The 26,389-nt window shown below is 45.1% G+C and overlaps 1 protein-coding gene across 2 annotated transcripts in view; it reads left to right on the top strand.

Moving 5' to 3' along the window:
- Nucleotides 1-26,389, top strand: part of ADAMTS9 (ADAM metallopeptidase with thrombospondin type 1 motif 9) — a 143,934-nt gene that overhangs the window by 59,332 nt on the left and 58,213 nt on the right. For both annotated transcript variants that reach the window (XM_054034437.1, XM_054034436.1), the window contains exons 17-28: nt 5,032-5,198; nt 5,311-5,440; nt 6,191-6,317; nt 9,854-10,064; nt 11,268-11,432; nt 13,229-13,393; nt 14,401-14,520; nt 18,791-18,895; nt 19,034-19,201; nt 19,408-19,695; nt 20,778-20,939; nt 21,544-21,720. In XM_054034437.1, coding sequence (XP_053890412.1) covers nt 5,032-5,198; nt 5,311-5,440; nt 6,191-6,317; nt 9,854-10,064; nt 11,268-11,432; nt 13,229-13,393; nt 14,401-14,520; nt 18,791-18,895; nt 19,034-19,201; nt 19,408-19,695; nt 20,778-20,939; nt 21,544-21,720 — 1,985 coding nt within the window. The remainder of the gene's footprint in view (nt 1-5,031; nt 5,199-5,310; nt 5,441-6,190; nt 6,318-9,853; nt 10,065-11,267; nt 11,433-13,228; nt 13,394-14,400; nt 14,521-18,790; nt 18,896-19,033; nt 19,202-19,407; nt 19,696-20,777; nt 20,940-21,543; nt 21,721-26,389) is intronic.

Here is a 26,389-nt window from a genome sequence, read left to right as displayed (position 1 = left end):
TAATGGAAATTCTATGCATATTTTTAGGTAATGTAGTCAAAATATATATTATTTACTATTCCACTGGGAGATAACAGGCCTGATCCTCATTTATACAACTTCCCCTTTACCTCTGCCAGAGCAGTGTAAACAAGAATCCGGTCCCAAGCATCTGGCTTTTATTTAAACCGATATGTTATAATGGTAACTCAACCTTTAGCTATTGCGCACACACGACAGCAACATTCTGACCCCCTAGTTCACACTGAGCAGTAACTTGCTCCTAAAATAGTACGGCTTGGTGAGGACAGCAAGGATGGCAGAATCCACCGCTACAGAAATTCACCTCTGGGTGAATTTGATACCTGGGCAGATGCCCAGTAAGGCCTGTCTTCGACTTCAGTCCTGTTGTCTCCCCTGAGTAGGGTTCGTGCTGGCCCTTTGCACAGCCGTGAATTTCATCCTGAGAGGGGTGAAATCCTGGCCACATTGAAGTCCAGGAAGTTTTGCCCCTGATTTGCAGAGTGTTCGTACCGTGGCTCTGTTTCTCTTCCTTTGCACACATCCTTTGTTTGGGTTGGTCAGCAGCACCGTGGATCACTCGCATGTATCTAGATCCCTGTTTGGACAATAGGCGTCATCTTGTTTTCGAAAGGCGGAATAATCAGCTTGTCAAAACAGGCTGGTGGTGGTGTTAGGTTGTTTTTTATTTTAATAGATTTTTAAAAATACCTGAATACGTACGTGTGTGTGTGTGTGTGTGTGTGTGTGTGTTGGCTTTAATGATTAGTGTTATTTTAAATGTTGTCTTCACTTGGGGTGAAATTCATCCCCGTGCAGAGGACCATGTAACCCCTGTAGCGCTTACGTTCCACTTAAGCCCTCAAAGTAGGACATAAATGATGGATGGGCCTTGTGTATAGGAGTTAACTTCACCCATGGGTTGTTGTGGTTGTTGTTGTTTTGTAGTATCACTACTTAGGCCTCGATTTACTATGGGGGAGATTGTCCCTTATCCTAACCCAGATGCTCAAGGGAAGAGTGGGGTGTAAGGAACACCCCCAGCATGGCACAACTCCAGGAGTGGGGAGAGACAGTAGAGGCTCTGTGCCCCATAAGTGAGTGGGTGGAGCCACCCTTTCTCTAGAAGTGAGTGGGTGGAGCCATGCCAAGCAGAGCTAGCCAGGCCTGAAGTGGGAAGTGAGCTAAAGGCAAGAGGAGACTCAGGGAGAGGTGGTGACGTTCTGAGTCACGCTAACTGTCCAGGAGGCCCCAGAGGGCTCAAGCTAGCCTGATATGCTAAAGAAAATCAATGGCCTGATGGTGTTCTGCATGGTTTAAGATGTAGAAAATATTTCCTTTGCAGTCATTAGAGAATCTTGCCAATGAGAATACAGTTCAGGGAAAGGAAATACAAAATCAGGTGACTCGTCTGGGCCCTGCTCCTGACAGTTGATCCATGCATGTGGACACCTGTGCCCGAAGGGTCCAGCTATATGGATTTGATTCCAGGATTGGGGCCATTCAAGGTATTTTGCCCTTATATACATATTGCCATTAATTTGTGGCTACGTCATTTATGAATGTATGTTTACAAGTGTCTAATTAAGCAAAACTGGATGGATATGCAAGCTTTGTTACCAAGAGAACTATAAAACTTTCCAAACACTTTCTGTCTTTCTCCAGAGTCCTCCCTATTCTTCTCTTTTCCTCTTTCCTAGAAAAATAATCTTCCCTGTATATAGTTCCCTGCTGTGTATTCAGAACAGTCTACCCCGGCCAGGCCCCTGCGCCTGGAATAACCTCTCAGTTCTTTCTGAAGGGCCTTAATCTTCTTGAGAAGCATGAAGTCAAATCTTCTTTAATGTTGCAGCGTAGACTATAGGGTCTAGGCCAGTTGTGATTTCTTTAACTGAATATGGCTGGGAAAGCAGCTCTTCCTATTAGGCCTGTTAGGCAAGTGAAAAGTGTGCATGTGTACACTCATTTCGCAGTTCACGGAGTGTGAAATCTTAGGCCCTGGATAGTGTGAACCTTGTAGTAGTTACATAACAATCTAGGAGGAATTTGATGTTGTCATCAAGTCTGGGATGTCTAAACGGTCTCCCCTATTGTTGTAGGAAGGTGCACTAAATGGAATGGATTCCTTTAATGTGTTTTACTGCTGTTAATAGTGTTAAGTCACAGTAGGAGGAATTTGGTTGGGGCTGAACCCTGCATTTTGAGGTTTTCCTTTGGCCGTGTATTTGTTAGCTGCTGAGCAATCTTTTGCTTTGTTCTCTCTCCTAGTTATGTTTCAACCCCTCCTTCCATGTTTTGATGGTAGCTTTAGGGTTTACAGTAGAGAGCCTTTGTAGTAACGTAGCTGTGATGGGTGAAATGGTGGGGAAACTAACTTCGGAAATTAGCTACATAATCGCATTAGTGTGAAGTTGTGCAGCAGACTGCGGTTTGCAGGAAACCGGTCCTTTTAGAAAGCAGTTAGGCTTTAAGCCGTCAGTGCTTTTGCATACCTCAAGATCTGGAATAAACCAAAAAAAAAGATGCTGCTGGCTGAACTCCATGGAAGGTGAAATCCAGGCAGCTCGGTTACATGGCGCGTACCCTACCGATGCAGGATGGAAAGGTTCTACAGCCTGACAACCTTTCCCGCGAACAACCTTGCCCGGCCCCTGTCTTTATCTCTGCAATTCGTGTGTTGCAATACTTGAGGTGCAGTTTACACGTACTATTTAAAGACCAAGCTGGCACCTCTTTGCCGCCCCGCCTGTGCCCTGTCTTTAGGAGCGCCCTCCAGCAGTCTGCCTTTCTTCTAATAAGGCCTGGGGCCAGCGTAGGGTCTGCCTACATGGCAGCTGGAAGATGTGATTTCCCGCGCAGCCAGGCATACCCACGCTAGCTCTGCCTGCGTTCCCATTCTAAACCTTGGCAGCAGGAAGGGCTACTTGCCCTGTGTCTGTTCCTAGGGCCTCTGATGGGATTGTACTCAGCGTGACAAGCTACATGCCACAGGGAAAAGCCTCCTACCTGTGGTGTGGAGCGACACGCAACAGTGAAGGGCTCTGGCAATGGGGAAAGGCTCCGGTAGCTCGCTGCGGCTTCCCACTAGCAGAGCTTTTCCCTGCCACGGGGAGCTGCCGAAGCCTTTCCCTGCTGACAGAGTCTTTCCTTGTGGTGGGGAAAGTTTCCAGCAGTTCCGTGTAGCTAGGAAAGGCTCCAGCAATGGGCAGGCAGCGGGATACTGCTACAAATAGCTGTGTAGATGGGGGAGGCAGAGCTTGGGCGTGTAGAGACTCGTGCAGGGTAGATCCCTGAGGAGTTCAGGGGTGTCTCTACTCTACTGGCTCAAGCAGTGTCTCACCATCCACACAGCTGTTTGCATCCGTGCCAGGGGGCCATGCAATGTCTCTATTCTACGTGCCGTGTAGACGTCCCCATGGTCTCCCAGCGTGGAGCTGTGATACACCACAATAAGCAGGACCAGTCCTCAGCTGCAGGCACAGCGGTTGTATTGTCACTGCCGCTGTCCTCAAGCTCCTCTCCCTTGAGAGACCCAATGGGTTTGACTGGCAGAGGATCTACAAGGTCATCTTTAAATAATTCATAGGCTCCAAGTCCAGCAGGGACCATTGTGATTGAGTCTGACCTCCTGTGTAATGCAGGCCAGAGAACTGCCCCCAAATAATTCCTAGCACAGACCTTTCAGAAAAGCATGTGATGGGTTGTCACCCCCAGGGGTGCAGACAGGTTGTCACCCCCAGGGGGACCGCTGCACCCCTCTAACACCCCAGCTGGGCTGGCCCTTTTCTCACACTGCTTTGCTGGAGACACAGCCAGCCTCACCAGGCCCTGTTGTCACCCAGCAGGACAGCAGGTGGCGCCACACACCCAAACTGAGCTACCTCAGTGCTGTACCTAAGTAGGGTGACCAGATGTCCCGATTTTATAGGGACAGTCCCAATTTTGGGGTCTTTTTCTTATATAGGCTGCTATTACCCCCCTGGTCCCCTGTCCCGATTTTTCACACTTGCTGTCTGGTCACCCTATACCTAAGCCACTCAGACAGACAGCCAATTTCCCAGCTCTCCAGGCTTGCACCCCTCACTGGAGTATAAACCCAAAATTTGGCTGTCTTGCCCTGCACAGGGATCTGTACAATGTAAGCTCATTAATAAAGTTCGCCTTACCCTCGATGTGGGAAAGATATGCAACAGCCTCTGCTCACAGAGCTGAGATTTTCCCCCAGACACTTCACTCAAAGGCACACTGGTTTAGACAAAGCAAAAAAAAATGTATTGACTACAAAAGATAGATTTTAAGTGATAGCAAACAGATCAAAGCAGATTGCCTTCATCCCTTAACGGATCTTGTGGTCATTGGGCGATTCGATCGAGATCTGCCATGCCAGCTCTCTGCGCAGGGCTGGGGTGGTGGCACACAGAGGAACACATGCATGCACTGCCAAACATCCATCAACATCTAACCACACATCCAATTTTGATTTAAAATCAGAGACACCATCGTGGGATAGAGTGTCCCCAGGCCTGAAATCCTCTCAATGCAGGAGGCTGTCAGGAAGCCATAGCTGTTCCCCCCAGCCCCTACATGAGTTAGGACAACCGAGGGCTCTTCTCACAGAGGGAGGCTCCTCTTCTCAGTCCCAGCCTGGGACCAGAAAAGGCCTGTCCTGCTGATTGCTCCCCATCCCCTCCTTTGAAAACTACAGCAGCTCCTCCCCGCTTCCAAAAACAACTCATTTTGCAGGGCTTGCAGTATGGATTTTTAACCCCCAAAAAAAGTCTCAAAAGCTGCAAAATTGTAGCATGGCATTTCCAAAACTGTATGGGCAAACTCCTCAGCTGCTGGAAATCAGGGAGGGAAATCACTGAAGCCAATGTGGCTCCACCAGTTTACACCAGCGAAGGGTCTGGCCTCGTAGTTTTAAAATGTGTGTATACGGGACCTCCAATCAAGTGCTCTATCTACGTTGCTTCAGCGTAAGTGAGTTACTTATGTGAGTGGTGGGGTTTTGTTTTTACCTCTTTTGCGCAGCCTTATCAAACAGTCATGGAGCCTTCATCTTGAATGGGGACTTCGTCGTCAGCATGTTTAAAAGGGAAATCAAAGTTGGGAATGCTGTGATCGAATACAGCGGCTCAGACAATACAGTAGAAAGGATCAATTCTACGGAGCGCATTGAGCAAGAAATCGTTCTTCAGGTAAAGTGTACTTCTTTCACGCAAATGTACCTCCGCTGGGTTTTATTTGAGTGAAAACAGCACAGATATTGACTGGTCTTAGTTTATCCGCGTGTGTCTTTGTTTTCCCCAGATTCTATCCGTGGGTAATCTATATAACCCTGATGTTCGATACACATTCAATATCCCAATTGAAGACAAACCTCAGCAGTATTACTGGAACATCTATGGCCCGTGGCAAGCCTGCAGTAAACTTTGCCAAGGTATGTGCTTTGGAGTATTTTAAATCAGTCACGGCATTTTCTGGACTTTGCTGGTGGTGGTAAATGCATTTTCACTTGCTTGCTCTGAGCTTCTTAGATCATATGAGTTTGATCATTTCCATGAGCTGTAGTAGTGGAATGATCTATGCTGCCTTATGCCAGCTGATCATGTTTAGCACTTTTCTGGTGCTTCTCCTCTTCAAAGCGCTTCACATACATTCATTCACTGAGCCTCACAACAACCTTATGAGGTATGGAAGTGTTGCAATGGGGAAACTGAGGCACAGAGCGTTTCCTTCTCATTCCCAGAGCTGCAACAGGAGTCCATGTCAGAGCTGGGGTTAGCATTCAGGAGCATCTGTCTCTATACCTCTGTATACCTCTAGATGGGTGACAGGGGATGGATCAGTCGATTATCTGTTCTCTTCATTCCCTCTGAAACACCTGGCGTTGGCCACTGTCAGAAGACGGGACACTGGGCTAGATGGACCTTTGGTCTAACCCAGTCTGGCCGTTCTTATACACTACCTCTCTCTCATTCACCAGTTGGACTAAAGTCCATCTAAATAAGCTGGATCCTTTGTGAGTTCATAATGCAGATGTCACATCTATAGTAGATCCCCTGGATCAAAGAGCTTTGCAGAGCACAATTTTGAATTTTTTTAAGAAGCTATTTTGAAAACAGACAGAGAGAGACTAGATTGGATCACTTTCCTGTATGTGTTTAAAAATGTATTTTTTCCTGTTTAGGGGAACGAAAAAGGAAACCCATTTGTACCAGAGAATCTGATCAACTCATGGTGTCAGATCAAAGATGTGATCGAATTCCCCACCCTGATCCAGTAACTGAGCCTTGTAGCACAGAATGTGAATTAAGGTGCACGGTACTCAGTCACGTATATACATTACATCATATATTTATTGCCTAGTCGTCTTTCCTTTCACTGCCTTTTGCGGTTCTTTATTTCTCAGTGACCTACGCTTGCTGAAGCAGACAATAACATTGCTTTTGTAGGCTTCTGCAGAGTAATGTGGGGGAGGGATAGCTCAGTGGTTTGAGCATTGGCTTGCTAAATCTGGGCTTGTGAGTTCAATTCCTGAGGGGGCCACTTAGGGATCTGGGGCAAAAATCTGTCTGGGGATTGGTCCTGCTTTGAGCAGCGGGTTGGACTAGATGACCTCCTGCGGTCCCTTCCAACCCTGATATTCTATGATTCTATGAAAATTCTGCCACAAGTTAATGGTGCACACTGGCTTCTTTGTAGGAGGGAGTCAGGACATGTTTTGCTTTCTTCACTTCAGCTTGCCTTTCTATGGTGAAAGAAGCACTAACTGTAAGGGGCACATCCTTTATTCAATGCTGCGAAATGTAGAAACATGAGACAAAAGCCTGTGATTCCTATCCTGGCTTGACCAACAACGCTGGGAACTGCATGGTGATCTTGTCTTCCCGGGAGAAGCAGTTAAAAAATAAACAAAAGTAGTCCCAAATCCAGCAAAGCAACTTAAGCATGTGCTTAACTTTAAGCATGTGAGTTGTCCTACTGGAGTCAGCGGGAGTACTCGTGAGCTGTAAGTTAGTATGTGCTGAAGTGTTTTGCTGGATGAGGGCCTTAGTCAAACAACTGCCTTTGACGATTACAGTATGGCGAAAGATTTTTTGGGGGAAAAAACTTTCTGAAAGAACCATTATTTCTAGAGCTGTTTAACTTTTACACTTTTCATAGAATCCTAGAAGATTAGGGTTGGAAGAGACCTCAGGAGGTCATCTAGTCCAACCCTCTTCTCAAAGCAGGACCAACCCCAATTAAATCATCCCAGCCAGGGCTTTGTCAAGCCGGGCCTTAAAAACCTCTATGGACAGAGATTCTACCACTAAATTGTGAACGTTTGAACTAAAGTGTGGGCAGAGAGGGGGTTAAGTGGCTGCTGGGCTAGTTTAGTTTTTATCTAGATTCCAACTGGGAATGTGATGGTCCTCTCAGATTGTCATGATAACAGCTGAAAGGTTACTCAGTTGCCATTTCAACAGCTTGGAAGCTCCAGAGGGGGGAACACTAAAAGTTAGGAAAGCGATAACAGATTTGAGACTGACCTGTAAATCGGGACCTACTGACTCCAGATCTTTATTTTATTCTCCTAGCTACTCTGCTGGAGTTTGGCCTTGTGGCCAAGTTGAGGAGCTCTGCATTTTCTATACGAGGCTATAATTTGGGCTCTGATCCGATGCCTGTTGAAGTCAATGGGACTCGTTCCATTGACTTCAGTGGACATTAATTAATTCCCATGGACCTAATTCTGCAAGGTGCTTGGGCGAGGTGCTGAGTGCATTCAAGTCCCAAGTGGGCTCTCAGGACCTCATGTAATCAAGCCCCATTTACCATGTCATATTCTGCCAGTCTGCAATTGTAGTGAAGTAACCACAAGCACCTCCGATAGGGTCGGGGACAACTGGTGAAGAGGCAGTGATGCAGGCAGACCAGTTTAGCAGTCCTCGCTTGGAAAAATGGTGTCTGCATTGGATGATCTTTAGGGTGGGGGGCATGGATAAAACCCAGAAGAGTGTGTGTATGTGTAGCGGGTGGGAGTGCAGATGGGGGATGTTTAAGAGGAACATGGAGAACACCCTCAAAAGAGTATGAAAGGCCAACTTCTGCTCCTAGATATGCAGGTGCATCTCTGCAAAGGCAGGATTCTACCCTGTTCAGTGCCTTGGGGCCTAGTCCCTCTCTGACGCCTGGGCAATCTGGCTGTGTAGATCGCATTAATGTCAATTACTTGCATGTATCCTCAGTACATTGATGGGAGAATAAACACAACTGCTCGCGACCAAATGTGAAAGTAAGCCTTTAGGACTAAACAAGCATTTAATTATTATTATTATTTATTATTGGTCTGGGGCCCATTGTGCTAGGATCTGTATTAATGGCACATTAAGAGACTAACTTTGCCCCCAAAGACTTTGCAAGATAAATCCAAAGGCTGGGACACAAAGGTGAATGGGTTTCCCCAGGGTCACCTAGCAGATCAGTGGCAGAGCCAAGAAGAGAACTCAGGGCTCCAATTTCCCAGGCCAGTGGCCCGTCAACTGAACTGTGCTTTTTCTGCCCCCCATCCAGCACTCTGCAATATAATTTAATATTTATATCAAGTCCTGACAGCAGAAAACGTGTTAGTCCCAGATTCTGGAGTGAGGAATCCCAATGGGGTGAATTAAAGTCTCCCGTCACCTGCACAGATCTATTCTAGTCATGAGGCAGGTATCGAAACATCGGAAAGCATGTCTGGAGCCTGTTTTTTTTTTCAGAAGCAAGGAGCACCCACAGCTCCAGCTAACGTCCACGGGAACTGTGAAAATCAGACCTCTGGTGCCTTATGAAAACTGCACCATATATATGTGGACATCAATTTAATGCAACCACATGGGAAAAATCCAGGTTCAGCAGCAACAGCTGAATCTTAGCTCTCCAGCCTGGGGACAGCATGGAGGTGATTCTGGAGGATTCTGGAGAGAATGCCCCACACATTGCATTCTTGCCTTCTCCATTTCAGTCTTAAAGGAGGGTGTCTAATCTCTTAGCTTCAGGGTAGGAAAGGTGACTAAAGCACGAGGATGTGGCTGTGGATAGGAAAATGTGTTCAAGAACCGAAAGGTGGACAAAAGCCCTGAGGTTCTCCGTTAAATGGCCTTAATTTTGGCATCACTGCCTGCGGGCAGTAGAAGCCCCCCTGGCAAACGCCAGGACCAAAGTCCCACCATCTGAGAGCCAGCACTTTTTAATCCCTGATAGAACTTTCTTTGTATCCTTTATCTTGTACCAGTGCACAAATCACTCGATTCCACTTCAGAGGGCTGAAAGTGTTGCTAAAGCATTCTGCTCCATGGAATTACATTTGACGTACGCTTCATGCCCATACAAATCTAATACATTTGATGCCATGTTTTTGGAAAGCTTTTGGTTTTCTGAGGGTGAGGCATAGTCTAGGGGTCTGAACACAGGCCTAGAAGCCAGGAACCCCTGAATTCTAATCCTTGCTCTGCCACTGACTCTATCTGTGACCTTGGGTAGGTCACTTAAACTCACTGCCTTGGTTTCCCTATCCGTAAAAAGGAGTGATGCAAGGAGTAATTAGCTAATGTTTTAGACAGCACTTTGAAGATGCAAAGCTTTGGGTGGTGTTGTAATGAGTTAAAAATCTATATAATTAAAGTACGTACATTCCTTATTTATGTAACATGATACTAACTGCATTATACACATAGGATACTAAAAGTCAGCAACCCTTTCTGCTTCTGCTTTTCCTCTCAAAACCAGGTGCATTCGCCATGCTCTTCCAGGCTTACTATTTTAGACAGCATAAAACTGGCCAAGTTACTGATGGTGTTTTTTGGGGGGTGGGGTTTGTGCCCAGGTGGCATATTGCTAGAAAGAGCGAATGCACTGCGCAGTGCGGGCTGGGATACCGAACGCTAGAAGTCTACTGCACAAAGTACAGTAGGTCGGAAGGGAAGACCGAGAAAGTCGACGACCGATTCTGCAGTGGCCAAACCAAGCCAAATACTAGGGAAAAATGCTTTGGAGACTGTAACGTAGGAGGATGGCGGTATTCAGCCTGGTCTGATGTAAGTATGTCACCTGAGTGGTGAAATTTGCCTTGTTTCCGGTAAAAATCTCCAGCCTGTGTATTCTTGGCAGCTCCCAGTCAAATGTTTAGGTAGGGGAGGCACTTGGTCAGCCTAACCTAGTAATAAAAGTGGCTTTGGAAAGTATCCTGCAGTCTTCTGCTGCTGCTTTGAAGCCCTCTACTGGAATAGTGCATTAGATGTACTCTGCAGTCGGGGTCAGTCCTGCATGGAGCCGTCATCAGGAGGAGCTAGTCCGTGAAACTGGTAGCTATAAATAGCACATGGAACTGGGAAACAGTGACGTTTCTGCTGATTTTTCAGCATGTTCTCTGGGTCCAAAGCTGCCCAGTAACGCATCCGCCATTGCTTTCTGCATTCCTCCGATGTCTGTAAAACAGATCTTGACCTTTCTCTGCACATACAGCTGCTATCATAAAGAGTTTGTGTGTGGCCTTAGCATGCAGACTGAAATAAAGACAAGATTCTGTTTCATGACTGCAGTATAAATCACTTGACTTTTTAAAATACTATGTATCTTGATCTTCGTTTCCACTGAGGCCCCTTTACACGGCTTTGGCACTGACACATCTTGAGGCCACGTAAAGCGCCCGAGTGGTGTAAAGGCACCTTGGTATAAATGGTAGAGGATGTAAAACAACCAGGGCTTTGGAGCGGAGCCCAGAGCTGGAGCGCGGAGCAGCTGTGGAGCTGCAGGTTTTTGTCTGGAGCTAGAGCGGAGCCGGAGCACAGTTCCAAAGCCCCAAAAACAATTTTTGGTATTGAGAAGTTAAACCGGGCCACTGCTATTTACCATTTCTCATGATACAAGTACAAAAAGACACCAGTTGAATGAAATCGAAAGGCAACAAATTTAAAACTAATAACGGAACTCCTTTTTGGCACAACCCATAATGAAACCTGTGGAACTCATTGCCACAAGATATTATTGTGCTTGGTAAGATTTTAAAAAATATATATATATAAGGGAAACAAACTTTTGTACTTCTGGTCAAAACCAGCCATCAGCTGCCTGGGCTTAGGAAGAAACTTGCCCTATGGGGACACTTGTACAGTTGTTCTTTATGGGGTTTCTTGCATCTCCTTCTGCACATCTAGTCCAGGTTACAGGCCTACATAGACTATTGGCCTGGCCCAGAGTACAATTCCTATGTGTGTTGACTGAGTTTTTCTTTCTTTCAGTGCTCTAAAAGTTGTGGTGGTGGCACAAGGAGACGACGAGCCATCTGCGTTAACACCCTCAATGATGTACTGGATGACAGTAAATGCAGCCAGCAGGAGAAGCTCATTGTACAGCGCTGTAGTGACTTCTTGTGTCCACAGTGGAAAACAGGTGACTGGTCAGAAGTAAGTGTCTACTGTTTTAAAACCAAAAAAGGGAGAGTTCCATGGAGCTTGAAAGCTTGTCTCTTTCACCAACAGGTGTTGGGCCAATAAAAGATACTCCCTCATCCACCTTGTGTCTCTCATATCCTGGGACCAACCTGGGTACAGCAACACTGCACTTAGTAGTCAGCCTGCACTGATGTGCCTGTCTTTACCCATGACTGATGAATGGCTACTAAAGACCAGATTCTTTCCCTTAGAGGGGGCACGTTGGAACCACTGGGGTTCTGCTGTGGAAAAGGAGTGAAAGATATCACAGAGTCCTATGCCCGGTGGGGGTATCAGCACTCTGTTCTGGGGGCACTCTCTTCACCCCCGCACAGAAGAAAAGTTGGGAGCCAGGATAAAGGGAGGAGTGGGGAAGCAGTGTCCTTGGTCCTAAGCCTCCAGCTCCACTGGCCATTTTTCTGTCTGGAAAGCATGTGCCTACAATAGGGAAATGAGGCATTACTCCAGCTCCATGGGTGCTTTGTCGCCTTTGACGGGGCTCATGGAGATGGGTATGCCTGCCCCCTAGCTCCACAAATGCAAACCCCAGTAGCTCGTCTAAACAGGGCTCACTTCTCCACGGGGCATATTATTTCAGGAGTCAAAGAAATGAGATGACAGAGGAAAAATCCCACTTTGGTCTTTGGTCCAACTCCGGAGCCTAAGAACATGAGCTGTGTTGCAGGAAGAGAGAGCATCAGCCCCTGGGGTTGTGATGCCTTTGGGCTGGCAGGAACATGGAAAGAGGAGCACTTTGCTACATCTTTGCAGAGATGTTGCCAGTACTCCTGTCCCCATTGAGGCCCGGCTAGTGCTTGGCTGTGGCCTTCCAGACTCCTCAGTCCCTGGAGACAGATCATGGCTGCCTTCTGCACTGCATTGGTTTGGAGGCAAGGGCTTCTGCACCCTTTATCCCCGGCACACCTCCCATTTTGACCCTCACGCTACAGCATCCGTAATTTGATCCTTTGCTTTCTGGCACTTCTTAAGAAGTTCTAGGGCAGGGGTAGGCAACCTATGGCATGGGCGCCGAAGGCGGCACGCGAGCTGATTTTCAGTGGCACTCACACTGCCCAGGTCCTGGCCACCGGTCCGGGGGGCTCTGCATTTTAATTTAATTTTAAATGAAGCTTCTTATACATTTTAAAAACCTTATTTACTTTACATACAGCAATAGTTTTTTTATATATTATAGACTTAGAAAAAGACCTTCTAAAAACGTTAAAATGTATGACTGGCATGTGAAACCTTAAATTAGAGTGAAGAAATGAAGACTCGGCACCCCACTTCTGAAAGGTTGCCGACCCCTGTTCTAGGGAGCCAATAACAAGAATGTTAGCAACACAGAGGAAAAGTTACACTGCTGTAAAGCTGAACTAGCCCCACTGAAGTTAGTGGAGTTACACCAGGTTTACATCAGAATCCAGCCCAGTAAATCCTGTATGAGTTGCACTGTACATCCTTAATTACATGGATTTACCCAAACAGGGTGATTAATAATAATCCTGATATTACTCCATGTTCTTTGACTTGATGTTATTTTCAACCCTCCCTGTATGTTTGTTTTGACCCCCATAGTTCTCTTTAAGCTCCAGTTGGTGCTATGAACCAACTCCTCTTAGTTAAAGACACGCCTCTAAGCAAACAATTGTGGTGGTTTCTGGTCTGATTTTAATATCACGGGCAGATTCTCAACTGCTGTCCATCACCATAGTTCCATTGACACCAGCTAAGGATCTGACCCCGAGTCTGTGATTTGCTCCTTGCAGTGCTTGGTAACCTGTGGGAAAGGGCACAAACATCGCCAGACGTGGTGCCAGTTTGGAGAAGATCGATTGAACGACAGGTTTTGTGATCCGGAGAGTAAGCCCAATTCTGTGCAGACCTGTCAGCAACAGGAATGTGCAGCATGGCAAGTAGGACCCTGGGGACAGGTAATGTAAGAGACTCTGTTTCCTTCTGCTCCTGGTATGAATGGTCTGACAGCAGTAGCAGGACCATGCGAAATTTCATTTGTGTTTATCATAGATTGGCCAAGATTTTCAAAAATGGGTTTCCAAGCTTAGACTATGAAGTCCATATTTAGGCACCTAAATAATAGCAATACCCGCTCTGGTACAGTGCTGAGAGCCCACTTGGGACTTGAGGGCACTCAGCACCTCGCCCAAGCACTATACAAAGGAGGTTAGTATCGCTACCCTCAGTTTACAGATGGGGAAACTGAGGCACAGAGGGCTGACGTGACTTGCTCAAGGTCATCCAACAGCTGAGCTGGAACTGGAGCCCAGATGCCCTGAATCCCAGGCCAGTGCTCTATCCACTAGGCAATATTACCTCCTTTTAATAAGAAGTGGCCTGATTTTCATAAATTCAGCGCCCATTGACTTTCCGCAGCCCTTTTTCAAAATCTTGCCTTAGTTTTTGTTGTGTTTCAAATTTATTTCCACAGAGGGGAAAATAAGCAATCTGTGCTAATTTCTTCCAGAGAATTCTGTCGTCTTGATTTCCATTGCAGCTGTAACTTTTATGATTTAGTTATTTAATTTTTTTTTTTTTTTTTAAGTTAGCTAGACCACACAAATTACTGATCGGCATAATGCCTTTCATTCATGATCATGGTATGTTACTGGAAGTTTGCACAGCCTGCATGCAAAGCAATGTGACAGGGATTATACTAAATTCATATCCCACAGAATGGGAAATCATTTAAACACTCATACATCCATATTTGAAGACGATAAATGAAGCATGCAGGATTCCGACGGAAGCAGTGAATTAAGTTTGACCTACTTTTAAGTTGAAATGATCGAAGTAGAAGAAAAAGGCTTTTTTACTTTTGGTGGATGTTATGAAAGCAATGATAGGCTTCGAATACACTACCCCGCTTAATATTGTCCAGGTCAAATCTTTATTCAGTCTTTCTTATTTTTCCCCCTCCCAGTGCACAATGACATGTGGGCAGGGCTACCAAATGAGAGCAGTGAAATGTGTCGTCGGTGCCTATGTATCAGTAGTGGATGACAATGAGTGTAACGCTGCCACGCGGCCGACGGACACACAGGTAAATGTTACACTTCTCTCCATCTGTTGTTCCCATCCTGGCATTACCTCTTTCAGGAGTGATAAAATAAACATGTCTTTCCTCTTTATTAATTGTTCCTGGCTTAGTAAATCAATACCAAGATCTGCTCTTTTGAAGATCCCTGGGCCCAGGGGAGGGATAGCTCAGTGGTTTGAGCATTGGCCTGCTAAACCCAGGGTTGTGAGTTCAATCCTTGAGGGGGCCATTTAGGGAACTGGGGTAAAAATCTGTCTGGGGATTGGTTCTGCTTTGAGCAGGGGGTTGGACTAGATGACCTCCTGAGGTCCCTTCCAACCCTGGTAGTCTATAATTCTATCTCCTCAGCTGGTGCAAATCAACGTAGCTTTACTGACTTCAGTGGCACAATGCTAATTTATACCAGCTGAAGGTATAACGTCTACTCTGCAGTTAGACGCTTCCGGCTGGCCTGTGCCAGCTGACTCGGCTCACGGGGCTTGAGCTGTGGGGCTCTTCCATTGAGGTGCAAATGTTCGGGGGCCCTTCCATCTCACAGGGTCCTAGAGCCCGGGTTCCAGTTTGAGCCTGACTGTCTACAGCGCAGTTAAACAGCCCCGTGAGCCTGTGTCAGCTGGCATGGACCAGCCCCGGGGTTTTAATTGCAGTGGAGACGGACCGTCGGTGGCCAAACTTGAGTGGTTTGCGGCAGATCTCCGGCAAGAGCAGCAGAGCTTATAGGCCGCGCCCTTTCTGCTCCAATGCTCTCTGTTAGCAAACCTGGCGGCGGGCAGGGCGTTCCAGTGTGCATTTTTGCCAGATCTGGTGAGGACTGAACGTGTACGTAGGCCATGAAATGGATCTGTGCAGCCTTGTTGTAGTTGTCACGTGCTCTGTTTTTGATGTCGAAGCCGCAGTGGGCTTCCTAGTGTCAATTCTATACCAGGGAGCATGCCTAGGGTGACCAGATGTCCCGTTTTTAAAGGGACAGTCCTGTATTTAAGCCCTCCTGCAGGTGTCCCAACTTTTTCTTAAAAACAGGCAAATTGTCCCATATTTTCTGTCCCCCTTCACCATCAGTACTGGCGGGTCCTGCTACTGGCTGGATCCGTTCTCGCAGTGAGTGAGTGGGTCCAGTGGCCGACAATAGGGGTGGGTGTAAAAGGCTGGTGACGAGGCAAAGCTGCAGCGTGCAGGGCTGGCTGCCCCCCCTGCTGCTCCATCAGCACAGGCCCCCACTGCGTGCCAGCTCTTGGCCAGCAGGGCACTGTCCCCAGTCCCCGGGTGCGCACGGCAAGCTGCGGTGGCTGGTGAGTGTGGGCAGGCTACGTGTCGCCCATAGGGACAATAACTCGAAGAAGAAGGAGCAGTGACTTACCTGTAGAGAAACAGGAGGAGTTTTGTGAGATGTTTTGTCCCTGTGGGTGCTCCACTACCCACCCTTCTTCTCCGCTGTCTTTGCCTCTGGGCTCCATGAATAGAAAACGGAGCAGCGGAGGGTCTTCCCCTCCTTGCATACTCTCCTACCAGACTACAAGGATGCATAGGGCACTGCTGACAACAACAACAAAAAAATCTCCACTCAAGAGCATGCAGGTGCACACACATCCTGACATGGAGATCCCATCGGACAAAACATCTCGAAGAACTCTAGTTACTGTATACATAACCTGCCCACAGAGGAGAGTCACACTACCTATAAATGAAGGAATTTTAGATCTGGCAAAAGATCTTTGGGTGACTCCTGTCTCAGTTGCCACTACTTCACAGTGTGCTGATCATAGATATCCAGTACTGTCCAAGGGTTTAGAGTATTTTTATACTTCTCCTACTCCATCTTCACTTGTTGTTACTGTTGCAAATGCAAAATCAAAACAAATAGGAAAGTCAACGCCCAAAGAAAGAGAATCAAGGAGACTAGACATCTTTGGACGGAAAATTTATTCCTCAGTGTTTACAAGTTAGGATAGCTAATTATCAAGCCATGCTGTCTAAATATGATACTCTTCAATGGGCCATTCTGTTTGATTTTAAGAACAAGATACCTGTAGAAATTACAAATGAATTTAGATCAATCTGCGAAGAAGGTCACTTAATTGCTAAAACCACACTGCAGGTTGCACTGGACACTGCTGATACTGGTCTGTCCAGTGGCTACAGCTATTACTATGAAATGTGCATCACAGTTGTCTGCATCAGGTTTGCCTAAGGAAGTACAGGCAACCATTGAAGATTTGCCATTCGATGGACAGTTTGTTTAGTACTACAATGGATGAGTGTCCTCTTGAAAGGCTCAAGATCCACTATTAGATCACTGAGTTTATAGACATATTAGTATTTAGAAGGAAGCAATTTAGTCCTCATCCTTCTTCCTTGAGATAGAGGAACACTTTTCTGATACTTTTATCAACAGAGATCTTCTGACCAATCCTAGATGAGATTGAGATATCAAAAGAGGACAACTGGTCCGTCATCCTCTTTGGTAAACTCACAATCAGGACATATGCAAAAGCATCAGATTTGATGCCACAGTCAAGGATCTTGGACTAATCTACAAGGATCTATACCTTTTCCTCCCTCGCTTTGGTTCCCATCTGTCTTTTTTTCAAGAAGGTTGGGTGACAGTGGATTCTTCACGTATTGAGGATGGTTACACCATTCAATTTCAATCTCTGCCTCCCTTCCAGTTCCTTTTTAGTAACTAGTCTCATGAGAGCACTATGCATCAAGAGGGAGGTGACGTAATCAATCCAGAAGCGACAGACTGGGTACCTCAAGAATTTGTGGGAAAGGGCTTGTATTCCCCTTATTTCCTCATACCAAAAAAGAAAAGAGGTTGTCATCTGATCCTGTATCTCAGAAATTATTACAAATACATGTGATGCACCAAATTTGGCATGGTAACTTTAGCTTCAATTATTCCCGCTTTATATCCCATGGATTGGTTCATGACCCTGACCTTTCATGTGTTGATAAATCCTGCACATCTACCATTTGTAGTTTTAGATGTAGGCTTTCCTTCCTTTTCTGTTAATTCCAAAGATGTTAAGGAAGGTAAGACAAGAAGCAGCTCGGATTATACTGATGGCTCCTGCCTGACCTCACCAGTTCTGGCTCTCAGAACTCCTGCTATTGTGCAATCATCAGTTTATCACGCTTCCGGTTCAGAAGGATAGAATCGCAGTCTAGCCCTACATCCAAATCCAGCTTCTCTGTGTGTCACAGTGTGGGTGGTATCTGGATGCCATTAGATAGGAAAAGTTCTGCAAAGGTACAGAATACAGTATATGCTACAATTATGTAAAGTTTGCAAAACGGAAGCATTTTTCATCATGGGCAATATGTAAAGGTCACATTCCATCTCCATGTTCTGTTCCAGTTATTTTGGATTATTTATTACATTTAATACACTCGGGACTCTGTTTCAGTCAAGGTATGTTTGGCAGAGATTTCAGCATTTCATCCGCCAATACAAGGGGGTTCAGTTTTTGGACATCAATCAGTGAATAGATTTCTAGATCACAGTTGGGGAAACTGAGGCATAGGGAGGTGACGTGACTTGCCCAAGGTCACTCAGCAGGCCAGTGGCAGACACAGGAATGGAACCCATGGCTCCTGAGTACCACCAGTTCAGTGCTCCGTCTTCTCGCTCACACTGCTTTGTGAAAGCCTGATTGAAAGAGGCATAAGACATTGACCAGACAGTTCCTTATTTGGAACATATTTGAGCAAGGTTAAAAATTTGCCTCATTCTTTCCAAAACCAGCGTGACTTATGATCAGTACATTTGCTCCAGGTCCAATTTTTTTATGTGATTAAAAAAATTAGTTTGGCTGGTATTTTTCAGTAGTGCTTAAGGGTGTTAGGAGCCCAATGGCCATCAAAAACTGTTAGGAGTTGGAACGCCTATTGCCTTCTTGGTGACAATCTCTACTCTTGTCCCCAAAACTCCTTTCTTTGGAAGTTCATCATCATAAATGCAGATGACCTATGATTGTGAGGTTTGGTAGTTTTGAGGATATTGGCAAATCAAAAGCTAGATGCAATTCAGTTCCCCTCTTCCCCTGCCCCCCCCCCCCCCCACAATGTATTGATTTCAAATTTTGCAGCTCTGTCATGAGGACCTAAGAGCAGAACCTGCTTCTATTGAAGTGAAGAGTTTGTAAATAACAGATTGTAGGGCACCGTATATTTTTCCTTCTTTCTTAACTACATTGGGGAGATTACTTACCTGGAGCATCTGCAAATCAATAATCCAATATTTTTCATTTCCTCTCATATGTTTGTTTGCTAGGACTGTGAAATAGCAGCATGTCCTCTCCATCCAGCTGCTCCAGAAACGAAAAGATCTATGCCCAGCGTTCACAGGACACAGTGGAGATTTGGATCTTGGACACCCGTAAGTGTGTGGTCAATGGTTACGTTTTATAAGATGACACGTTTTTCGTTATCGTTGGTTTTGATTTTTATCCCAAAGTCTGTGACATTGCGCGACAGGAGATGACTTCTCACTAAACTACTTGCTGATCTTTCCTAGTGCTCAATGACATGTGGGAAAGGTACTAGGATGAGATATGTCAGCTGTCGTGATGATCAGGGCTCAGTGGCCGATGAAGCCGCCTGTTTTCACCTCCCTAAGCCTTCAGCGACAGAAGTATGCTCCGTAACACCGTGTGGACAATGGAAAGCCCTGGAGTGGAGTTCTGTAAGCAAATCCAGTTCTTACCACAATATAATCTATATGGCCCGTTCCTTCAGTTTAGTTCATATATTTCTCATGTACTCTGTCATCCAGGTGAAGGGCAAGGAAGTTGAGATGGTTCAACTTCTTTTTATTAGCAAGTGGTTTCATTTTAAAAAGCATCTCTCCAGGCTGGAAATGAGTGTCTTCTTTTCCACTTGTCAATGCAGTGTTCAGTGACGTGCGGCCAAGGTAAGGCAACGCGGCAGGTGGTCTGCTTGAATTACAGCGACCAGGTGGTCGATAGAAGTGAATGCGATCCAGACGATCTCCCGGCAACGGACCAGGATTGCTCTGTGTCTTCCTGTCAGAACACCCATGACTCCAGCAGGCCAATCCACTCTTTCTCATACCCGGAGCATCCACCGAAACCCCACCCGGGGAGAAACCCAAACCAGAACGCTGGCCCTGCGCACATACCAGGGGGCAACCAGTGGAGAATCGGCCCATGGGGTGCTGTAAGTTTCACTTCAGGCCAAATTATGAATCCTGTGTTCCCCCTGCACAGATGTGCAACTAGGTACTACCTCACTCCCCTGCACTCACTACCCATATGGGCCTTCTATTCCTTTGCCCATGCATACGGGTGGATCCTTAGCGCTGCTCCTTCAAAGCACCAGAGGGCACGGCAGGGTAAGTAACCTGCCGGGCAGAGGGCTGGCAATGTTACTTCCCTTGAGGCCAAGGACTAACTAGGGATCAGATGGTGCCTTTGAGTCCCCATGTGGTTCCTGGTCTTCTCCTGGGGCAGCGCCGCTCTGCTCCTTGCTAAGGGCTAGCGACCAACCACAATTGAGACTGTCTTATTTTTTTTCTAAACACACCCTGTGAACGCAGATTTGAAACAGTGCATTGCTAAGGTCCCGCTTCAGCAAGGTGATGAGGTGTGGGAGGAGTTTTAAATATCTGAGTGAAGTCAATGGAATGGCTCAGGCGCTTAAAGTTATGCCCATGCATAATTCCTTCGCTGAGTTGGGGCCTAAAGCGTCATGGGGGATTTGATGTTGGTAACAACAGGCTTTTCTGCTTGATTTACGGAGACTGCAAAGCACAGGTGCCAGCTTCCTCATTTCGCTGGGGGTGTTCGACCCCCCGTTCCGCCCCAGGCCCCCACCTCTTTTCCCCCTCCCCCAAGTGTGCCTGCCCTCACTCCGCCTCTCCCCCTCCCAGTGCCTCCTGCACACCACAAAATTGATTTGTGGCAGGCGGAGGGCGCTGGGAGGGAGGAGGAGGAGCTGATCGGTGGAGCTACCAATGGGTGCTAAGCACCCACTGTTGTTTTTTCTGTGGGTGCTCCAGCCCCGGAGGACCCCCGGAGTCGGCACCAATGCTGCAAAGGTAAAAGGATGTTAGTTATGCTAATGCCATAGACTTTATATTTGTCTATTAACTCTAGCTCCTTTGGCGGGAGGTGGGGGTTTCACTTCCTGTTGCACGAGCGCACTCCCAGAGCTGAGTGTTCTCATGGCCCTTTGGGAGAGCCAGTGGACGCTAAGCAATAACTGGACTTTATGGCAGCGTGGGTGATTGTGTTTTGCAGTGCTCTAGTACGTGCGCTGGGGGATTCCAGCGGCGGGCTGTGGTGTGCCAGGATGAAAACGGATATACTGCAAGTAACTGTGATGAGAAAGCAAAACCTGTTGAGCAGAGATCATGTGAATCTGGCCCTTGTCCTCAGTGGGCTTATGGCAGCTGGGGAGAGGTGAGAGCCAAGTGACCCTTTTCCTATCTCTCAAGACATAAGCCAAAGTTTTCAGTTGGGGGGGCATGGCGGGGAGTTGAAAAATGAAAGAAAAAAATACTGACAATGGTTAGCAAAATGTTTTGTTTACTGAAAAGCGAGTTCTTGGGAGCTGAAACAGTTCTGTAAAGTGTCTGATAACGTTTTCAATTAAGTCTGTCGCAGAAACTTTTCCAGACAATGACAGATTTTGAAAACTCTCTTTAAAAAAGGCCATTTTTTGAGAGAAAAGCTACTCATATGAATTATGTCAACCTGCTCTAGTGAGTTTAGTGTCCAGCTTCAGACCTCTTCAAAAGCACTGGGCTGGTGTTTAGCACTTTCTAAAGATTGTTCCCGTTTAATGTGTCTTATCCTGAGCACCCAAAAATAGTGGCCCCCAAAATCTCTGGTCCCTTCTGAAAAGTTAAAAAAACACCAACACCCTCTTCTGGGGCCTGTCTCACCCGACCCTGAAGTCCGTGGAAAGACTCTCATTGGTTTCAATGGGGGTTGGCTCAGACAATGCTCCATCTGCAAATTACTAATATTATAACTCCGTTCTCTGTTGATTTCCTTTCTCTAGTGCACAAAGTCATGTGGGGCAGGAACAAGAACAAGGCTTGTGGTGTGCCAGCGCTCTAACGGTGAAAGGTTTCCCGATCTGAGCTGTGAAATTCTCGACAAACCACCAGACCGCGAGCAGTGCAATATGCAGGACTGTCCTAGAGATGCTGCCTGGAATGCTGGTCCGTGGAGCTCGGTACGACCATAACATATTTCTCTTTGTGACTCTTTTTATAGATGTTCCATACCAACAAATCTAATATGCTTAAAGCCAAGGTGTTAATATTTTGTGTCATAAAACTGCACTTAAAGAAGATTATTTACAATATATTCAGCGTGACACATTCAGGAAGGGCTTACATTAGCAAGGTAAACTCCTTTAATTTAAAAGGCACTTTCTGCTAGATAACCAACTTTGTACATTTTATTACATTGCAAGCACTATGCATTACGAGTCTTGGTTATGACTGAGTTCTTTGCATGCAAATTAAAACCTGGCATTTTAAGCAGTACATTTAAATTTAAATGAAAGTTTTGATTATATTTTATGTTAATATTTTATTGTGCACTTCTTAGTGCACATGTTTGCATTTTCTCTGCCAAAAAAATTGTAGTTACGGGAGGATTTTGGTGCTACGTTGCCCTCATTCGCAAGTATGTGTGTTTATAAGTGTGTATATATTTATAAATATATACACACCACACAGAAAACACATGCACATTCCTACATTAGTATAATGCATATATACATGTATATGTATTTCTATATACACCTCTACCCTGATATTACGCCACCCGATATAACACGAATTCGGATATAACGTGGTAAAGCAGCGCTCCGGGGGGGCGGGGCTGTGTACTCCGGCGGATCAAAGCAAGTTCGATATAACGCAGTTTCACCTATAACGCGGTAAGATTTTTTGGCTCCCAAGGACAGCGTTATATCCGGGTAGAGGCGTATGTAGATGTCTGTTTATACATATAATGTCCTTTATTCTCAGCTGTGGAGCATATAGTGCAACTGATGAGGGGCCATGCTTAAAGTGGCTTTAAGCTACCCTCGCATATTTCTCTGATCCTTGGTCCGATCCCCAACCACTGCTCTAAATTACACTAGCTGCCCGTGGGACTATCATGGCAGCCAGGGATCAACAGGAAGTAGGGAAGCCCCCTTACTTTAGGTCACCTTTCCTCTCCGACCTCTGGGAGGGGAGTGGAATAGGAGTGGTTATGGTGGCTCTGTGCCACTGGGACGATTCTCCTGCACTGGAGTGATCCACCCACAGCTTCAGCTCTAATGCAGGGGATGATCTGGACCATTATATAGCGTCCCGTAGCTTAAAACTCTACCCTGCCCAGCCTGGGGTCTTTCTGCTCTGCAAGGTGAACTCCACAGAATAATACTGACTTCCTGTATAAAAGGCCCTCTCCGCCTGAGGACAGGTGGAATTCTAGTGCTCCTGGCTGGTTGCTAACAGGCGCTCTTACACTGAAGTGAGTGTGGGACTTGGGACGCTGGCTTAATAAAATGAAAACCATTTGATGTGACCATTTTAAAATGACATGCAAACACGTGTCAAAATGTATTGTATATTTTGTTATAACGTAGCTGAAGGTTTTTTAAAGGTGATTTGACTTGAAAGCACTTTATCAAAAAAAAAAAAAAAAAAGAGGCCTTTTTGTAATATATTGACTTCCTTAAACACTATGGTTTTAAAAGTCACATTGCTGGAGTTTAACGTCACTGTAGTTTCTGTGGATGCTTTTGGTAACATTTCTAATATTTTTTTCATACCTCAGTGAATTATGTGATAGCCATAACATTGCTGAATAGTATTTATACGGTGCTTCATCATTACAAGGGACAGATCTGAAATATTTAATGTGAGGTGCTAATGTATCACTTTTATACTGATAGTTGGTGCTAACAGTGAATGAGCTGAGCACTACTCAATACCCGATGCAGTTGTTTTGTCCCACAACTACGTACTGAAAATTGCTGCTAACTTCTAGTTCATGTGCTTGACTGTTTGCAAGACCCAAAGGAGATGGATAGACTGTTCTGTTGGTTTTCTGGTGTAATCCAGCATTTGGCATCATCACCACGTCTCTTCGGGAACAGACCATAGGGCTGTACGCAGCTCTGGCAAAACTGTCAATTTCAGTGGCGTTGTGCCCACTTACACCACAGCTAAATCTGCCCCCCAGTGTTTGATAGACAGGACTCCATCCTGCATTCCTTCCCCAGCCAAGCCTCCCACTGATACCAGGGGTCAATGAGCTGGGTCAGGTGTGCAGAATCAATCTTGCAGCACTGGGTGCATGCAGCCGTAAACTGTGTTCTTAGTCTTATGCTAATTAATGTTTGCTCTAACTCTTCAGTGGAGAATCTTGTGACCAAAGTATTCAGTAGTAGCGTCACTCGCTCCTACCGTCCTTTCTCTTGCAACGTTCCCGCTGGAGAAAGATTTTCAGAACTGAGCCACTATTGTTCCTATGTAGGGTCTTGATTTTTCATGTCAAGTATCTTTTATCTGTTATTTGCCCGAGCTCTGCCGTAAGTGATTCCAGAGCTGTATTTGAGGACCTGGATGATAATCTGTGGGCTCAACAAGGAACCAAAGTTTTGTCTCTCCTGAAAAATATAAAAAATATATATGTATCCCTCGTTTTCATATTACCATGCGCTACTACAGTAGGTAGTAGGGAGAGTCCAATTTTTATTATTGTATCGCCTCACTTGCTTCTAGTTCTGACATTGATTGCAGACGTCATTCGGTAGCTGTTCATACTTCATCTGTTCCGATGGAGTGTCACTACCATATTTTTGGTCACTTTTGAAACAAGAGTGTAGTATTAGCTGAAACTTTTCAGCCGTATGGATTTATGTATTTATGTAATAAAGTGTATTTATTTTTCCAATATTGTTATTTAATTTTATATAAATCTTGCATACATTTACAATGTTGAATGTTAACATCGAACAGTGAAAATTAAAGACAAGTAGAATGTAATCAGAAATGAATTTGTATAATGATTTCTTGAGTCTTATGCTAAACTACAATAATACACTTAATGCTATAAGATGGCAAGACTTTCTGAATAGGTAATGTAAGATTATATCTTCTGTCAACAGTTTTTTAAAAATCAGTATTATTTACTTAGTGCTTCTCTAAGGAAATCAGTCATTCATACTAAGTAATATAAACTATATTTAGAAAGACATACATTTAGTTACTTTTGCAATAATAAGACCTCTCACTGTGACTATGAAGTACAGATGAGTCATTTCATGCAAGTATTTAATTGGATAGTGTTCTTGCATGATTGACTGAAATGTATTATGTAAAACAGCAGAACTTAGACTGTTCATTTTATTCATATTTAGTCCTGCAGCCCTTACTCAGGCAGATTTTGTAGTTACCTTTTATGAAATCAGCTGGGGGAGTTTTATCTGGCCTAAACATTTCAGGATGTAGCCGATAGAGATTTTATATATAAAATTTGTAAAGCTGTGTGTGAAATCCTACCATTATCATATGGCATGGCAGGTGTAAATGCCCCAAGCATTACCTTTGTAATGTACATTCCGGGGGAACAAAAGAATCACAAAACCATGTGGTACCTTTGAAACGCCTTCTTTATTCAAGAACATTTAGTGTTCAAGCACTGGGGGAATCATCATCCATCTGATAGACCTGCTTTTAGGACACAAACATATAAAGACTGTGACTGGGGATACTAATACTTTCTTAACATTCAGGTGCATAATTAAGTTGGCTGAGAAAGAACAACTTTTTATGTACATGCAAACGGTGAAGGGAAACATTCGCACACTTCTAAAAACTAGCTCACCAAGAATCCGTACACTCAGAACTTTGAATCCATGTATCCAAAAACCATCTGGGTGAAATCCTGATCCGGTTGAAGTCAATGGGAGTTTTCCCACTGACTTCAATGGGATCAGAATTTCACCCTCCTGAGTATAGAATCCCCACTGAAACTGATGTGAGTTTCTTACACAGAGGTCGTGGCGAATTGAGCACTAGAGTTGTGAAAGCCAGTTCTTTGAAAGAGTAAGCAAATCATAGGGTACCTACTAGTAATATCTCTGTATTTATTGAGGTGGGTCTCTTATACCCTCACTGCATGAGTATTGTACTCAGTGATTTTAATGGGGGTTATGTCAAATACTTGCAGGAGAAACTGTGGCATCATTCTGCCATTCGATCCACGTGGGCAGACCAATCCAGGCCTTGAGTCCTATAACTGCATTTGCAAAACAACATCTGATTGGCTGCGTACAATTTATCAAAAGCCCGCCAATAATCTACACTTTGGTTTGCTAAATCATGAGGCTACATCAACACTGCAAACAATCCTATTAAAACTGAGCACTTCAAAGTAATGGCATACAGTGATTAGAGGGTAAATAACCAGGGTGTATGGTTTCTCAAGAAAATAAATGATTGCATTAGTATACCCTAATAGATAGCACAGCTGTACATTGATATGAGATCAGTATAATGAAGAAATTACTTATCACAGGCTTCACAACCTGCTCACTTCTCTTCTGATTAGAAAACACAAAGGGTCCAGTGAAAGTTATTTTACCCAATGCTATCCCCTTGGTTTCAGTTGTGACAGTCACAGAGCTGCCTGGCAGTGGGGTATAAGTTAGTCTTGAATTTGGCTTGTATTTGAGATAACTCTAGAAGAGTATTATCATTTTAAACATGATCTACTGTGTGATTTTTGCCAGCAGGTCTCCTTGTTTATCCATCGTTATTATCAAAAGACTTTAGCCAACAGAAATGTTCAAAGGGGATTTAGGGCCAGATTTTTAAAAGTATTTTAGGTGCCTA

The sequence above is a fragment of the Malaclemys terrapin genome, chromosome 7, assembly GCF_027887155.1.
Source record: "Malaclemys terrapin pileata isolate rMalTer1 chromosome 7, rMalTer1.hap1, whole genome shotgun sequence".
Classification (NCBI taxonomy): Eukaryota; Metazoa; Chordata; order Testudines; family Emydidae; genus Malaclemys; species Malaclemys terrapin.
Note: the sequence above shows the minus strand (reverse complement) of the source record. Positions and strands in the feature narration are given on the sequence as shown.